The 19,276-nt window shown below is 36.5% G+C and overlaps 1 protein-coding gene across 4 annotated transcripts in view; it reads right to left on the minus strand.

Annotated features, from left to right (window-relative positions):
* The window catches only part of LOC150083967 (uncharacterized), a 276,752-nt gene that overhangs the window by 68,031 nt on the left and 189,445 nt on the right, over positions 1–19,276 (minus strand). For 3 of the 4 annotated variants that reach the window (XM_090374975.1, XM_090374976.1, XM_090374978.1), the window contains one exon: positions 10,029–10,663. In XM_090374975.1, the coding sequence (XP_090231101.1) occupies positions 10,029–10,643 (615 nt within the window). In that variant the 5' untranslated portion in view covers positions 10,644–10,663. Of the gene's footprint in view, positions 1–10,028; positions 10,664–15,446; positions 15,531–19,276 lie in introns of those variants that run through there. The other variant, XM_090374977.1, reaches the window with a different exon arrangement.

Below are 19,276 nucleotides of genomic sequence, written 5' to 3' on the forward strand. Positions count from 1 at the left end.
GACATATGGCAGAGAAGAAAAATGCATGGGATACATACAAATTAGCACGTGACACAGAAGCCTATGATAGATACAAGTTGATCTGTAACCAAGTTACAAAGGAGGTTAGGCAGGCGAAGGCAGATTACGAGAAATCTTTGGCAAGGGATGCAAAGAAAAACAGCAAAGAGTTCTTTACTTATGTAAACTCTAGAAGGAAGGGGATGAATCAGATTGGTCCACTTGATATTGATGGGTCAACTGTTGATGATCCTGCTCAGGCAGCTAACAAACTGAATGAATATTTTGCATCGACATTCACACATGAGGAGTTATTCAGCGAGGGGAATGCCAGAGGTGTATTCAACTCTGGCAGTAAGCTAGAGAATCTTGTAATAATAGAGTAAAGTGGAGGAGAAATTGTTGAAGATAAATACAAGAAAGGCACCCTGGGTGGATGGGATCTATCCAGTTATATTAAAGGAGGCAGCAAAGGAAGCAAACCCTTAGCCATAATTATGAGAGCTTCCTTGGACTCAGGGGAAGTACCCATGGACTGGAGATGTGCAAATGTGACCCCGATTCACAAAGGAGGATCAAAGGGCGACACAAGTAATTATAGACCTGTTAGTTTAACTTCTGTTCCTGGAAAATTAATGGAGGCACTGGTTAAAGAAGCACTGCAGGATCATCTAGACAAGACTTCAGTTATAGCTCAGACACAGCATGGTTTTGTTAAGGGGAAGTCTTGCCTGCCCAATTTGATTGGATACTATGATGCAGTCACAAAAGAACTGGATGCAGGGAATAACTTTGATATTATATACTTGGATCTTAGAAAGGCTTTTGATACTGTTGCACATGGAAGACTGCTGCACAAATTGGAGCAGTGTGGCATTGGAGGCAAATTGCTGCTATGGATAAAGGGGTGGTTGAGGGGGAGAAGACAGAGAGTGGTAATCAATGGACACTGCTCAACGTGGACTAATGTTATTAGTGGAGTTCCTCAGGGTTCAGCGTTAGGTCCATTATTGTTTTCTGTATTCATAAATGATATTGATGATGGTATATCAAGCTTAATGTCCAAGTTTGCAGACGATACGAAGGTTGGCAGGGTTGTCAAGGACACTACTGACACTATGCTACTGCAACAGGATCTGGAAAGGTTGAGCAGATGGGCTGAGATGTGGCAAATGAAGTTTAACATTGACAAATGTAAAGTACTACATATGGGAAACAGCAACCTCAGTGCAACGTATCAACTCTGTGGTACTACACTGACAGTGGTAGAGAAGAAAGGGACCTGGGGGTGGTTGTGCAGGCAGATATGAAGTTTTCTGAGCAGTGTAGATGGGCTGCAAGAGTAGCTCATGGTGTATTGTCGATGATATATAGGAATTTTTCTAGCAGGGATAAGGAGGTGATTATTCCCTTGTATAAGGCAATGGTCAGACCACACCTAGAGTACTGTATACAGGTCTGGAGGCCTCATTTCAAGAAGAATGTAGAGATGCTGGAACGAGTACAGAGAAGGGCAACAAGATTAGTGAATGGAACAAAGGGTGCTCTTACGAAGAAAGGCTTAAGTTTTGCAAATTAGTGTCTGGATACTAGGCACCGGTGAGGTGATCTGATAGAGGTGTATAAAGCCTTGAATGGTTTGAGCATGCTCAATGCTGATGGGATTCTTCCTCTTGCTCAGAATAATCACCTGAGAGGGCATAAATTCAAATTGAGAAAAGACAGATGTAGGATAGACGTGAGGAAATTTGCCTTTAGCCAGCGGGTGGTTGGTTGGTGGAATAGACTTCCATCGCTTGTCGTGGAAGTTGATAGCCTAAATAAATTTAAGGCTCAGCTGGACAGGTATTTCGAACGAACAGAGGGGTGAAGTGGAAATGGTTATTTATTTATTATTTTTTTTTATTTTGGCTGATGCTGTATAAGCTTGCTTTCTTGCATCAAATGCCTCTACTAATGCTAATGCTAATTCCAGCATGCATTTGTTAAGGAAAGGTCATGAAAGGCCTAAACAATCTGGTAAATTACTGCAATGTTGTCATTAAACAGTAGATAGAGGTTTTTAAACAATTAAACAATGTCATTAAGCAATTCTGACATTATATATCTAGACTTTAGTAAAACTTCCAATACATCTACATTTACACATGAGGAATTCTTTAGGGAAGGAGATGCCAGAAGCTTATCAAACTAAGAGGCTAAATGATTTTGTGATAACTGAAAGGAAAGTGGAAGAAAAATTGTTGAAGATAAACATAAAAGAGGTATCTATATAATTATATTAAGAGAGAGAGAAAGAGAGAGAGAGAGAGAGAGAGAGAGAGAGAGAGAGAGAGAGAGAGAGAGAGGCAGCAAAGGAGGCAAGCAAATCCTCAGCCACAATTATGAGAACATTTCTGGATTCAGAGGAGGTCCCCATGAACTGGAGATATGTGGATGTATCGCCAATTCACAAAGGAGGATCAGATGGTGACAGAAGTTGTTGTTGTTGTTTGTTTGGTTTTTAGGAGCATTAGCAACTAAGGCCATATTGCTCCGGGGATATGCGGTGGTCATTCCCTGACCTTTCCACATCCTCCGTATTTGGTGGTCACAGGCTCGAACCCCGATCTAATCAAGAAGCGTGTGCTACGCACTGCTGCTCCTGCCCACCTGGCTACGGAGGCGCCGGTGACAGAAGTAATTACAGACCTGTTAGATTAACTTCTGTTCCAGGGAAAATAATGGAGTTGCAGGTTAAAGAAGTAATGCAGGATGATCTAGACAGGAATGCAGTCACGCCATGGATTTCTTAAAGGATGATCTTCTCTGACCAATCTGATTGTATACTTAGATGCAGTAACAAAAGGAACTGAATGCAAAAAAAAAATAATAATAATAATTTTGATATCATATACAGTAAACTCTCGATTTTCCGGAATAGATGGTAAAAAAAAAATATTCCCGGATAATCGATTTCTCAGTTAATCCAAAAATACAGTAAGTCCTTGACATGCGTAAGAGATATGTTCCAGGACTTCCTATGTAAGTCGAGTTTTATGTAACTCAGGAATGACTAATAAAATATTGCTGCTATATCCTCAGAAGAATGAAGTAAAAGTTATATATTTTTAATTAGTTCAATTAAAAACTTTATCTGGGGACAGCGGTGAAGTAGCCGGAGTGGCACATAAGAAAAGAAAACATAAAAGGAAGAAAAAACGCATGCTATTGTACTGTAAAAACTGGCACATATTTCGTAGCCTTAGTTATTATAGTTGAACTTCATTGGTGCTGACCGCTTCTCATATTCTGTCTTTCTCCTTTATGATTGTGTTCACCGTTGCCACTGACAAATCTGAATTCTGTGCGAAACTTGTTAATTTTCATATTTGTTTGGCCATTTTCATACATCCTTATTATTTTAAGTTTCTGATCCAACTCGATCGCTTTCCTTTTCTTGGTAGATTTACTAGTAGCGCTGTCACTTATTCTCTTAGCCGGCACCATGATAAAGGTCAAAATGAAATTTCCTGAAAAGAACTTCACAGGGTTAAGGTGAAAACTCACTATTATCACTCCACATGAGCTCACATTTTACTAAAGCACATTTCTGAAGGTCACTGTCATAAAACAATAAAAACAATTTGCACTTTCCGGGTTTTTGGGCTTTTCTGTTAGTGCAATTAATTATAAACGGGTAGTAAACTCAATCTTATTGCATTTGTGATAATACAGATAGGTGGAATTCTGTGAGTTTTTACGTTATGGTGAAATGTGTCCCCTTCACTTGAAATCTTCAGTCATAAAAAAAAATATAATAATTAACGTAAGTCGGGGACTTACTGTATTGAAAAATGTTCAGCAACCTACATAAAAAGTATGGCGATAGATAAAAAACGAAAAAAACTTACCATGCACTACTCGCGCGTACAATACGATGAGTCTGTTTATTTTTTATGATGTTGTATATGGTTTGGTCACCAACATTATAATGGTTCTTTAGAGATTTAACAGATGCATCGTTTTCAAACTTTTAAATAATTTCAAGTTTTTGTTTAATTTAAAGCAGAACTCTTGCATTTGCCGATCATTTTCACGATTTCTAAACAAAGAAAAAAAAAAAAAAAATTCAGACATCCCTGACATGCATAATGAAAAAATTTGTCCTTTTGTGGTGTGATGGAACACAACAATCAACACGATGCACTAAAACCAACTAAACATTTGGTTTCTTTTCTTTTTTTTTTTGAGCGATGGGTGTGAAGACAGTGGGGGTTGCAAGATAATAGGTACACTAATCTCCCAATGATGACTTATAATGCTTATTTACGACTTGCAAAACATCTGTTTATACCTATTCTATTTATGACTTGAATTTTATGATTTCTGGTTGATTTTTTTTTTTTTTTTTTTTAATTTGGAATCTTGAAGTTTCCTGGTTAATCTGCTTCCCAGTTAATCCAATCCAGGTAAGTCAAGAGTCTGCTGTACTTGGATTTCAGGAAAGCTTTTGATAATTGCTTATGTATAGTTGCACATTAAAGAATGTACAAATTTGAGTGGTGTGGCATTAAGAGCAATTGTCATACATAAAGGGATTGGTTACTAATGGACAGTGCTATTCTTGGACAAATGTTATTAATGTAGCCCCCAGAGTTCAGTACTGGATCCATTGTTGTTTTCTATATTCATTAATGATATTGATAAAGGTATATCAGGCTTAATGTTTAAGTTACAAAGGTTACAATGATACAAAGGTTGGCATGGAGGTTAGTGACAGTAATCAGGGTATGCTAGATCATCTGCCTAATTTTTCTAGATCTTAAGTTAAGATCTAGAAAAATTAGACAGATGGGCTGAGAAATGACAATTAAAGTTTAACATTGACAAATGCAAGGTACTGCATATGAGTAGCAGTCATCGCAGAATAACAAACCACTTGTGTGGTGCCATATTGAGAGAAGTGAAGAAGAAAAAAAGACTACGGGATAACTGTGTATCTAGTTCTTTGAGCAGTGCAGACAGGCTTCCTGGGGTTTTGTCAATGATATACAAGAGCTTTGCTAGCAGAGATAAGGTGATTATCCCTTTGCACACAGCAGTGGTTAGGCCATGTCTTGAGTACTGCAGAACTTATTTAAGGAGGGGTATAGATCTGCTGGAATGAGTGCAGAGAAGAGCAACAACATTGGCAAAGGAAAAAGGTTGGTCTTACAAAGAAAAGTTTCAGTTCTGCAAATTGCAGCATCTGGAGACTAGCATCTGTGTAGTGATCTGATTGAGTAGTTTAAGGCTTTGAATGGATTGGGCAAGCTCAATGCTGATGCCATTCATCTTCTTCTTCATGGTCAGGCTACACATGGGAGGGGAGCATAAATTGAAAGTGAAGAAGGTTGGTTATAAGACTGATGTGCATAAGTTTGCCTTCAGCTAGCAGGTGATTGACCATTGGAACAAACTTCCATCTGCTGTTGTGGAAGTGGGTAGTTTGAATAAATGCAAGGAAGAACTAGATAAATTATTGAAGGGTTTGGACAGATGATGTGAATTTTTCTTATTTTTTGGCTTATGCTTTATAAGCTTGCCTTCTTGCATCATTTGCCACTACTAATACTCTCCCTCATGGAAAGTTACTATATATATATATAATGGAAGCAGCTGGAATTGGCAAGATCCCACGATGTCTAGGATAGGAGATAGCATTAGTAGAGGCATATGATGCAAGATAGCATCATATGCCTCTGATAGCAAGCTTATGCAGCATCAGCCAAAATAAAAAAAAAACAAAAAACACTCCCATTTCACCCCTCCATTCGTTCCAAATACCTGTCCAGCTCAGCCTTAAATTTATTTAGGCTATCAACTTCCACAACAAAGGACGGAAGTCTGTTCCACCAACCAACTACCTGCTGGCTAAAGGCAAACTTCCGCACATCTATCCTACATCTGTCTTTCCTCAATTTGAATTTATGCCCTCTCAGGTGATTATTCTGAGCAAGAGGAAGAATCCCATCAGCATTGAGCATGCTCAAACCATTCAAGGCTTTATACACCTGAATAGGGTTGTCATAAGATTAGCCTTTGGGGTGGACCAATGTATAATATTTATGAGATTATCAAATGGAAGCTGCCAAAGTTTTCTAATGATTTGAAGTTGGAAAGGGTAGTTAATAATAATTAAGCCAGGCCATGATACTTCAAAAAGACTTGGATCTATCCCATATGTTTTACAAAATCTGGCAACTAAAGTTTAATGCTTCTAAATCTAAGGATATGAATTTGAGGAACAGAAATTGTGGAATTGTGTATACGGGAAGAGGAAATAAAATTGGCTCAAGGTAAATGGCAAAAATGACAAGGATTACAATAAGAAATCACAAAAAAGGTAAATGACAGAAATTAACATTTCAGTCTGACATGAAATTTTCCATGCAATGTAAACATTCATCTTGTAAGAAGGCACATGGCATCTTATCCTGATTTATGTATGACCTTTGCTAATAGAGAGAAGGATATTGTTATCCTTCTATACAAGACAATGGTTAAACTGCACCTAAAAATAGACAATTTCTGGAGAAGATTTAAAGTAGAATAATAGATTAGTGATGAAAGAAAAGTCTGGCAACTAGACATCTAAGGAATTGAGAAAAATGAATGAGAATGGTCTGGTTTCCCCGCATACGTAGTACAAGAACAAGGAGGGTAAAACAAAATCTCAGGGAATAACAGAAGACTGTATCTCACAAAGTTCACTTAGAAGCAGAAGCTGTTGATCAGTAGAATAAGTAGCCTCCAAATGTGGCAGAAGCAGAGTCTGGCTAAGTTCAAAGCAGTAATCATTGGTTACCTTGCAGGAATGGGAATAATATGAATATTGTTTAATTTAACTTTATTATTTATTTATTTTTGTATTTGTGTGCAAACATGAAAAAATGTATATATGTGCATACTCAGGAAAGGGTTAAAATGGTGGTTTTCATAGTCCAGTCCACTGGACCAAATTTGCTGATAACACTTTGAGGCATCAAGATCAGCTAGTGTACAATCTTGGCATTACTAGAGGGACTAACAATGGGGTGTTCAAATAGTGTGCACGTGCACACATGCAGATGGGTGTAATCAAGACCATATATTCTGTAAAGGAACTGGGTATACAGGATGTTTCAATTAAAAGCATCAGGATTTATCTTGCTTATTTTTAGATTTTGGCTATTTTTGTAACATAGAAATTTTTTTCTGTCATACTTTGACTTAAAAATTTTTGAATTTAATGTTCAAATTACATTAAGTATCATCATTTAGATACAGTTTCTAAATTTAAGCTGTGTTTAATTAACTGCTCTTCTCAAGGGGGGGGGGGAGAGCAGTTGATCCTCATCCTCAGTTTAGCTTAAAAATCCAAAGATGTATTTATGAAACAATAGAATTTGATTTTTAAAAGGGGGGGGAGAAGAGAACAACTGTATGTGATGTGTGCTCTTCAGTACAAGGGCACTTATGTCACATCTCATGGCACCTGTTTTTTTCTTTCTTCAAACAGAATCCGTTTTATGTTTGTATCAGAAATACCAATGCTAGTTTTGGACTAAACTGGAGTGTTGGGAATAGCTTCCCGACTAAGAAAAGCAGCTGGTTATTTGAAATTTAAATTTAGAAATCAATAAATCATAAAAGTAATAGTCAAATTTTAACATAAAATTCAAAAATTTCAGCCCAAACATAATAAAAAAAAAGGCTCAGACTGCAGGCATAACTAAAAACTTCTTATTTCACATAACACCCCACGATATTTGGGTGGCTCCAGTCACCAGTGGAGGACTAGTGGGTAGTTCAGAGTGAGGGAATTTGCTTATGCTCTACTCTCTTAATAGTACACTCGTCGGTACCATACAGTACAGTACACTCCTGATTATCTCGGTTGTAATATTTATATTTGTATGTATTCAGAAATACAGGGTTGTTAAAATTAAAGTATCCCTATGTAGAGGGCTCTGGAGCAAGTTCTAAGGCTTGTACCAAAGAGAAATTTGGAAAACAGGTACAATAAAGAACGTGCTCGCCATTTATTGGAAAAAAAAATTGTAGTTACAAAATTTGTCACTGTATGGCGCATAACTATCTTAGTTACGATTATTCAAAAATCTTATGTTATTTGCATAATTGTAAGTTATTGCCATAGCACCACTACTCAGCTCTATTGTACTGTATAAAAGCAAAGCAGTCTCTTCAAAATCATACAGTAGATGTTTTCCTGCCCTACAGCAGCAATGCCAACAATGTTGCAGGAAAAGATGCTATTAATGAAGCTGTACTATCAGAACAGCAACAATGCAGCTGTGGCTATCAGAGAATTCCAGTGTCAGAAGCGCATAAGGCGTGGACCTATGACTGTTTGTGCTGTCCGCAAAATGATTGCAAAATTTGAAGCGACAGGACATCTTGGTGTTCAACCAAGTAGAAGTCGAAAACGAGTGGACTCCTCTCGTGTTGAAGGTGTGGCTATGGCTGTCATGGATTTATCAAGTCAATCTCCATGTGGTAGCACAAGTGTGCCAGTTGTTTCTTGTGAAGTGGACATGCTGTATTCCACTGTAAGGCTAGTAATACGTCAGGTGTTGTGGTACTATCCTTACAAGATGCACATGCTACAGCAGCTAAAGCATGGTGATGCAGATATTTGTTTCGCGTACGCACTTCAGTTTCTGGTGCGAATGACAGTGGATATCACTTGGCCATGGAACATCCTTTAGAGTGATGAAGCCCACTTCTGATTAAATGGACAAGTGAATACGCACAACTGTCGCATTTGGGCAACAGAAAACCCTCGAGTTATCCGAGAGGTCCGGTTGCATTCTCCAAAAGTGACAGTGTGGTGTGGATTTACAGCCGCATTCATGATTGGGCCATATTTTTTTGAACAGGTAACACTGACTGGATCCCGGCACCTGTTCCGTCACTGGACAATGATATAAAATTCTGGCAAATTTCACAATATCACAGCTGCAACAATGTGGGTGCCTTCAGGATACCTGATTCATACAAGATGGTGCGCCACCCCACATCCACCGTTGTGTCCAAAGATTGCTAAGGCAACATTTTACAGACGAACGGGTCATCAGCCATTGTTTCCAGACATCTTGGCAACCCCAATCACTGGACCTCAACCCCATGCGACTTCTGATTGTGGGTTTTTTTAAAGGATCAGGTGTATCGGGAAGGATGTCAAACTCTGGCAGATCTGAAGGACAGCATTAGATGTCATGTGCTGGCTATTCCAGTTGACATGTTACGTTCTGCTGTAGAAAATGCTGTTCTTCGAATGGAAACTGTTGTTGACCAAAATGGAGGACACATTGAACAATTGTAGTGCTGTTCAAGTGATTTGTATTGCCACAGCACCATATAGTGACAAATTTTGTAACTAATTTTTTTTTCTCAATAAATGGTGAGTGCATCCTTTATTGTACCTGTTGTCCAAATTTTTCTTCAGTACGAGCCTTAGAACTTGCTCCAGAACCCTCTGTAGGGATACTTTAATTTTAACAACCCTGTATATATATATATATATATTCATTGATATATATCAATGGGCCTTCAGATGGGGTTCCATTTGTAAAAGATGTTACGTGATAAGGAAACGTGGAAAAATCTTCTTGTAGAAAAATTCTTCTCCATTTCTCAAACAGCTAAATGAGCCATATAACTGCTTGTTAGCCCCACTTGACTAGCTATTGAAGTGGTATTACAAATATACAAACTTTTTTTTTTATGTTGGATTATAGGGACAGATAGAATAGAGTTTTCTATATTTTTGGGTAATAAAGATAATTACAAAATCTATAAACATAAAAAAATAATAATTTAATTATTAAGAAGCCCAGAAGAGCAGCTGCAAAAATTAATTTGCAGCTGCTCTTCCAGACTTCTCAATAAGTGATTAAAAATACATCAAGCTTAATTGTGCAAATGAGGTTACAACATTTTCTTAGAAGATGCAGGGTATGTATCTTCAAACAAAAATAATAACAAGAAAGCTTTGAACTAACCTGTCCCTTTTCTTTCTTCACTTTCCGAAAAAATTTGCTCAGTGAAAGATTGTGCCTAACTGAATTTTTCCACCCTGTTGGGGCATTCTGGAAGTAAGGAAAGTGGTTAAGAATCCATGTATATATGTCCTTGACTGGCAGTGCTTTAGCAGATGAGTCCTCAATGGCCATGAATATGAGACAGCTAAAAGAATAAGGGGGCTTGGCATTCACATGGACAGTAGGGTTATAAGGCATGTGTCCTGGATAAGACAAAGGTCCCACTCCTCGATCCTGATGATTGGCATCTAGCGTGACATTTTCCACTGACTCATCAAGAAAGTCACTAGATGGGCTGTCACTGAGCAGGTCCTCCCGCTCTGTACCATATGTCCCCATCCGAATGTTTTTCAACAGATTGGTGTCTTGGAGCCAGCTTAAGCTGGTTAGCTCATCATCCTCCAGTCCATTGGCTTCCTTGCTGGTTGCAGCAGAAACTAGAACATCTGAAGGCCCATTAGTGACAGTTAGTCTTCCTACCGATAGCACTCCATTCTGACAAACCTCATGGTTTGTTGCCATAGCAACAACTACAGACTCCTTGTCTTCTCCCGTGGGTTGTTCTTCCACGGCCATGAAGGAGCAAGGTGGTTTGGCTAAAAAGTGGGAAGGAAAAAAAAAAAAAACATCAGAAAAATATGATTATAAATTAAAACTAATATAATTATTTTAATTCTATACTTAATATAAAAATATTTCATAAATTAACTTAAAACCATATAAAATTAAAGTCTACAGAGATAAGTTTCACTGTTGCAAGTTAAAAGTAGATTGGTAACTGGACTTCATACATAACCCCGGGGGCTCACATCTGGTGAGCTTGGCACACCCAGGGTCCTGAGCTGGATATCATCATTCTTCTCTTTCCTGGTGATTCCCTTCTACTTTTGACTCTCTCTCTCTCTCTCTCTCTCTCTCTCTCTCTCTCTCAGGGTTACTCGGGAACTTTTTTTTTTTTTTCCTGGTGCAGCATAAGCCGCAGGCTTCCTTGCATCATATGGATATTAATAATAATAATAATAATATACGAGGTGTGGCAATAAAGTTAAAAGGAACACGAAATGAAGCAACTGAAAAATGGTTTTATTTTTACTCAAAATAATCATTACCTGAATGAAAGCACACTTATTACACCATTCTAAAGTTTCTGAAAAGAGTTAGTGAAGGTGTCCAAAGAGATGATGTTCAGTTCAGCGGTTATATTTTTCTTTATGTCCTCAACACAATGAAATCTATTTCCTTTTAAAACTTTTAACCTTGGGAAAGTGGAAGAAGTCTGCTGGTGCTGCATCGGGAGAGTAGGAAGGATTATATATCTTTACAATACCATGTTTCATCAATCAGAAATGTCTTCACAAGAACCGTCTTTGTCTTGAAATTGTGGCCTTGCCAAGGAAATGTGCTTCAATAGTCTTTAAAGCACCTGTACATAGAATGCAGCACTCATTCTCTCCCATTTAGGTACAAATTCCTGATGAATCACACCCTGTTTGTTGAAAAACATGATCAGCATAGTCCTGTCTTTGAATTCTGTAAATGAAACTTTTCAGGCCTTGGTGGTGATTTTGAAGTCCACTGCATGAGCTATTGCTCTGTCTCTGGATCATACTGAAACACCCAACACTCATCTCCAGTAACAATACAGTTGAGGAAATTAGTATCTTGACAAGTATGGATGAAGTCTTTGCATGATGATGCTCTTCGTTGCTTCTGCTCATCTGTGAGGCTGTGCAGCACAAATTTTGCACAGATCTTCCTTTCCCCCTAAATCTTCAAGCAGAATTTGATGAATCATCTCCTTATTTCATATCCTATTCATCATCCATCATTCTGTGGGTCAAACAACAATCTCTCTCCACAATTTCCTGAACTTTTGCAACTCTGTCCTCATTTCGAGAGACTGACAGATGCCCACTGCTTGGGTCATTGCAAACATCCTCACATCCGTCTTTGAACAACTATTCAAACACTGGTACAACTTAATGTTTCACCACCATAAAAATTTTTTTAACATTTCATTCATTTCTGTTGCAGACTTTCCCAATTTAAAGCAAAATTTTATATTCATTTGTTGCTCCATTGCAAAATCATGACACAGAATGTTAACACTACTAATGAAACCAGTTGTTACTTGCAACCTGCCAGCCTACTGAACAATCTCTACACCATCATCTTCTAAAGGAAGTTTGAACTACAACATATCCACTTCAGCTAATTTTCAAACTCAATCTGGGAACTTTATTACCACACCTCATATTCAACACCAATTAATGAATAAAAAGACAAATTTTTTTTAAAAAGTAGATCAAATGAAACAGATTTTTGGAATGGTCTGTATTCATAAATAGCAGCAAAACCATGGCAGAGCACAGTTACAAGTCAAAGTTGCTGTTTGTTTGTTGTTGTTTGTTATTTGGTTTTTAGGAGCATTAGCAACTAAGGCCATATTGCTCCGGGGATATGCGGTGGTCATTTCCTGACCTTTCCGCATCCTCAGTATTTGGTGGTGACGGGCTCGAACCCCGGTCTAATCAAGAAGCGTGTGCTACGCACTGCTGCTCCTGCCCACCTGGCTACGGAAGCGCCAGTCAAAGTTGCACAGAAGACCATAATGCAATTGTACACTGCAGGAGAAACACCAGCAGACTTTATCGCTACATGGTCTGCATATGAGAAATGAGAAAACTTGCCCCTGAAATGGGCAAGTAAGTTTTTTTGGTGGTGCAAAAAATTAAGCAGGGATAGCAGCCCACTCAAAGAATTACTATATCCTGGTCAGAGCAAATTCATCACTGACCATGCAACCATTCAAAAGGTGAGTGAATGCCACAGAGACAAATGAACAATGCAATGTGCAACAATGAACTCAACAACAGCTAACTGCATTATTGTAAAGCTGCAACCTGGAAAATGAAATGCTTCAGTGATGATCAATACATGACCTGCACAAGTGTGTGCATGGAACATGTAGTGAGGTATTGGAAGGAGGTCATGCATTTAAGTCTCTATATACAAGAAACTTAAATGCATGAGAAAGCAGTGGAAACATGTGACCTCTCCTTTACTCAAAAAGATCTGTTCACATTCCTAGCACCAGGAAGGTTCTCTTGACTGAAGAGGACACGTTCTCAAAGATCAGCTACTCTGCGGCATTACAACAAATGCCCAACATCAGTGAAACTGGAATGATTATGATGGGCCATTAAGAGTAAGTGGCCACACATGTTAACATGTAGCATTGTCATGTTGAACAACATGAAACCTTACTCTCTCCCCTTGATGTGATTACCATATCACTGATTATGGTAATCATCAAGGAGACTGAAAAAGGCCTTAAAAAAATGTCTCACTTTCAGATGAACAGTGATGTCCATGAAATGATGACAAATTGGCCTCACTAACAACCAACAGAATTCTAGGCCAATTTTACTTACTTTATTGTATAATGGAACACAGGCTGGAACATCACAGATTATTTAATTTAAATCTGTATATCAGAGGAACAACAATTCCAAAAGCCTCTTTGAAATTGTTGGTCCTCTGATCCACCCTTATAGTCATGCTAAATGTATTCCATCTAGATATATTTTAAAATTTGATGAAATTTAAACCAGAAAATTTGAAACTACTATGCAAAAGATATGCAATATTGAAAAGACTATCTACTTTTGTAATTTAAATTCTGTAGTATTAAAATACAACTATTCATTAAGAAATGAATGACTAAACTGGATCTTTTGGACAAACTACAATTTTAGCAGAACAGTACTGAAAACCACAAAGAAAATTATATTAACTGCATAATCAGTGAAAATACTACAGTATACACTCTGAAAATTGTGCAATAAGTGTAAAAAATGTATTATAGGGGCAGAATCCATATCTTGCATAGATTAAACATTTTAAGAATGTTAATGTGAAAATGAAAAAAGTAGTCTCCATTCAAAATAAATAAATTTTAATGGAATTCAGTAATGTGCTAGAAACCATTTACAGCTCAACTCTAGGCTCACCAAACTTAAATTTGGTGAGCTTAGAGTTAACTTTTTAATCTTCCTCTGCAAATATATATGATGAAAGGTAGTTCTAAAGAATGATAATTTTAACAACTTTTTCAATAATTAACAAGCAAATAATGTTTTTGTGCTTGAACTTGGACTTGTTTTGCAACTTATCATGAAAAACCTTCTGTAGTTTAGAGTAGCAAATAGGGGCGGGGAGACATTTAAACTCCACATTATCTGGTTAACTTTCCATTTTATGAGTAGACTGCTTTATTTATTTATATTTTAAAAGTAATTTATTTTGTTTTCAGATGTTCAACAGTGGTATTTTATTATAATTGCAGCACTTATTTTGTCAAGAGGATATAAACTGCACTTGGTTTTAAGAGAATATGGAGTATTAATTATAAATATAATTAACTATTACACTCTTCCACATGACTTATAGTTTGGAACTGTAAAGTGTGAATTTTTTTTCTTATATGAATTACCTAATCCAATACAAAATCTGAACTAGTACAGTGACAATTCCAAATTCATGTATGGAATTCCCACTAATCAAAGAGCACCCTCTTTGTAATCAACACCATTAGTGCAATTGCAAAATGTTTCCTAGTACAGCTTAGTTTACACGAGGAGGTATCAGCCCATGACTTATTTACCCCCCCCCCATCCAAGAGGTTTTGCAAAGGTAGTATCGGGGGTCTGTGAACTAATTTTAAATTCAGTAAACTATATGGTTTGCGAATTATCAGTGCATCATTTTTCAATTTCTTTTGCAAATTTGATAGTGAAAAATAGGAACACAAGTTAATTAATATAAAATAAAATTCTGATGGTAGACAGAAGAAAGATGGGCTGTAAAGGGGAAATTACAAAAAATAAAAGATTTCCTGGTGGAGAAGTTGGAAACCACTGGTTCCCAACCTCTTTTCTACCACAAATTTACACTATTAATCGACATAAAAGAAAGAGTTTGGTAAGGCTATAGCCTAAACCTACATAAAGATTTCACTTAACAAAAAGGTTAGTGCAATTGCATCATGTTTTTTCATAAGTGAATTACCAAATTGGTAAAATGGCAACATTTTTATCATATCCCATATTGTGAATACCTTCACAATGAGTTGCCTGATATTGCATCACCTCAAATAAGTAATGCTTCACCAATGGAGAAGACTCTATATAAGAGTAATTCACTAGTAATGTGGATATTCATTGCTATTATAAAACTGTTACAATTTGAGTGAGATTATTTTTACTGTGATGATGTAAAAGTGGGCAACTCTCCTAGAAAACAAAATGTTTTAACATCTTTTTAATGTAAAGTAGTTAAAGAGCAAACTGTATGTGGAATTACTGGATGAAACTTTACCTCAACTTCCTTTCTTCACTTCATACCAATAGTGTGAAGAACACTATTGGTGTTCTTATAACACCAACATGAACTGTTTTCACATTTCTTCAATAAAACATACCAACCAGACTTCTGTTCTAGAATGAGAAAACAGAGTTGAATACATCTTACAATAGGAGACCGAACCTAAAAACCTAAGTTGTGATCTCAGAACAATGAACAACTTCTTCCTAATTCTGTGTTATCAAGAAAGTCACCACAAATGCTCTTTTATACTGCAAATTGGAACTATTAAGTGAACCCATTTGAACCTTCTAACAACTTCTTAATATCTCTATCTCTCAGTGGGATCCAGGAGGGAGCCTGAGTATACTGGAACAAAAAATAAATAAATAAAAAAATAAAGCTGTGTATATTAGTATTGACAAATAGTGCATGTTTATATAGTATCAGTGTATCAGCAAAAAAAAAAAAAAACTTTCTCACATCACCTGTTCATCACTTCAAACAGTTTTTCTAGTTCTTCCTGGAATTTATTCAAACTACCCCATTCCACAATGCCTGATGGAAGTTTGTTCCAATAACCAACAACCCTCTGGCTGGAAGCAAATTTCTGCACTAGTTCAGCAACCAACCTTCCTCGATTTAAATTTATACTCCCTCATGTAGAGGCATATGATGCAAGAAAGCAAGCTTATACAGAATCAGCCAAAAAAAAAAAAAAAAGAAAAAAACACAACCATTGCTATTTCATCCAACCATTTGCTTCAAAAGTTGGTCCAGTTCTTCCTTGAATTTATTTAAGCTATGATTAACAACTGATGGAAGTTTGTTCCAGCAATCAATTATTTTTTTAATTATTTCACTATTCATATCTGAAAATGGCCAGTGTATCCAAGACACTGTATTTATAACATCCCACACTCATCAGAAGTTAATATTAAATTAGATTATAACTTAGTTAACCAAAATGATTAACTTAATTTCCCGTGATTGCTAAAGGCAAATTTCCACACATCTATTCTACAATTGTCTTCTTAACTGCTCACCTCGTCGTGCAATAGTTGGAAGCACGATTGTTAGCTTAGATACCAACTCTGAATAATAGATATGTAGTAGCATATTAACGGTGATATTATTTCACCATTCATATCTGGAAATGGCCAGCGTATCCAAGACACTGTATTTATAACGTCCCAAAATCATCAGAAGTTTATATTAAATCAGATTATAACTTAGTTAACCAAAATGATTAACTTAATTTCACGTGATTGCATTGAACGATTGTATCTATTCTTTACAACGGATTCAATACAATCGTTTTTATCAAGAACAACTTACATTCAATTTGGTAGAGTAAAACGGTTATGTCGTAACTTTGCCTAATATAATCTTACGAAATCCGAAAAATTTCGCATTCAACTATCAACGGAACGTTTCCAGGATAAACAAACGTGCTTACGCCTACTTTTTACATACACGGTATGACGAGGCACGATAACCATGTGCTCGGCTGAAACTCACGTAAACGCAACTGGCCGCCGGCGGTGGTGGTGGCAGCGGCAAGTTACGTAAATCTGAACATGTGGCAGATACTTTGCGAGAAGAAGAATTTAAGATATTATTTATTTATAATACTAAGCATTACAAAAATAAATAAAATTACTTTGTCATTTTGAATTATAAATGAACCACTAATCTACGATACTTGACTTCCCTTCCGGCAATTGATCTGAGAATTGCAACGGTGATTAGAACGCAGCTAATGTCATATATATTTATATTAAAAAAAAAAAAATAAGAAGAAGAATAATAAATAATAATAATTGCACGGTCGCTGACATCGTAGGGGTTCTCTGTACGTTTTTTTCTTCTTTTCCCCCCACAAAGGGATTACTATCACTATATAGAACAGCGAAAATCAACTAGTGAACTCTGGTATACGAAATCTGCTTTAACTGCTATATTTTTTAATTAATCTAATACAGTTAAACGCATGCTCGAGTTTAATTGGTCACTTGCCATGGTATTTTACAAACAGATATCTTTAAAATGTATTTTGGTGACAAATTTCGTAGGGGAAAAAAAATGACATTTATATATACACACAGTATACATAAAGCGGGTACGTCAACAAAAAGGAGTGCACTCTTGGGTTACATTTCAGACGCGTTCAATTTTTATTTCTTATATTAATTTTATAACGAAACAGGCCTACGCGCTCTGGATTCATTGAGGAATTTATTGTAGCTTAAACACAGAGCGTACAGATAAAGCAGAAATATATGAGCTTTCGGCTATATGGTAGCCTTCATCAGAATTAAAATACATGAATGGCAGTTATATTAATTTTATTTTTCTTTTCGGCGATTCATAGAAGTGAAAACTAAATGACTTTACTACCAATTAATTACTTAATTATTAATATAACAGTAATTGACATCACTTCACTGCATACACACACCTCAAAGTAATATTCACTCAACTTCTTGTCATACAGTACTCCATTTATTCCCTCCTGGATTTTTAATAAAAATAGAAGTGCAACACCCAAACCTTGTGATTTAATGAAATAAATAGCAACTACTACCCAGTCAACACTTTAATGTACTTTACTTATTTCCTCACGGATCTTAATAACAATTGTAATTTTCTGCTGTGATTGATATAAGCAAATATTAATAATTCATGATTTAGTATAATAACGAGAAAAAAAAAAAAAAAGAAGCGCTTCAAGCTACTTTTATTTGAGCATCCGGCATATTTCACATTCATTCCTTCAATCAAGCTCAAGACAAATAAATCCAATGCTTCAGCTACAGTATATGGATAGCCTAAGCAGGCGGACTAAGGAAAAATCAGGCTCTCGGCAAGATTCTCATTTCGGGCCCCACCTAAGGTTGCCACCTTTCAGAAATTGTAATAGAGGACACAGCTGAATGGGTTAAAAAAGGTCTTCTATTACTAAATATAAAAATACAGGTTTTGTATTATGTTGAAAGCTAAAAAGAGTCCTCTGCCTATAAAAAATCATTCGTTTTATGGACCCCAAAAAATTACGGGAGGTAGGCAATTGCCTAGGCCAAAGTCCGCCCCTGTGCCTAAGTAGGTGTGAGGGAAAAAAATACTGTCAGACTTCTACTGATTCTAATGAAAAAGGTCCGACAAATCTTACAGAAGCAGTCAAATTTAAACCCTTACAGAAGTAGAAGTTAGATGACGGTATGGTTAGGCCTATCTGATTGGACAAAGGATGAGTTGTTTTCAATACCTGCACGGATATCCCTGATCAACAAGTTTGGTTATGAGTGTCCAAGGAACCAACAGAGATTGCCAAACAATAATCAACGCGATTTAATAAGTATATCTATCTGTAGTTAACTCTTTCAATGGAAATACAGGTTAACTATTTTTTACAAAATTAATTATAATTTGGAAGGTGGACAAGCGTGGTATTTCAGGCTTTCTCGATTCGGTTTATTATGGCAAGTATAGCAAGACAAAGCTAATGGGTCGTGCGCTTCTTGAGTGGGTGATACACCAAGGTTCATTCACTAAGAATGATCTTAATTTATATCAGTAAATTACAGTACATAAAGAACTGCTATTTATGTAAATAACCTCAAATTCTATGTAAGCCAATCTTGATATACTATATTTCTATTTCAATGTATTCAATATCATTATTTTAGAAGTATTAAAAAATTAATAATCAAATATTTATATACCTTCCTAAGCCCACTGGTAAATGAACGATTTTTGACATAGGAGTCGGTTATGTTATTTGGTTTTTAGGAACATTAGCAACTAAGGCCATATTGTTCCGGGAATATGGGGTGGTCATTCCC

The sequence above is a fragment of the Mastigoproctus giganteus genome, chromosome 6, assembly GCF_048544385.1.
Source record: "Mastigoproctus giganteus isolate SK-2022 chromosome 6, ASM4854438v1, whole genome shotgun sequence".
NCBI classification, from domain to species: domain Eukaryota; kingdom Metazoa; phylum Arthropoda; class Arachnida; order Uropygi; family Thelyphonidae; genus Mastigoproctus; species Mastigoproctus giganteus.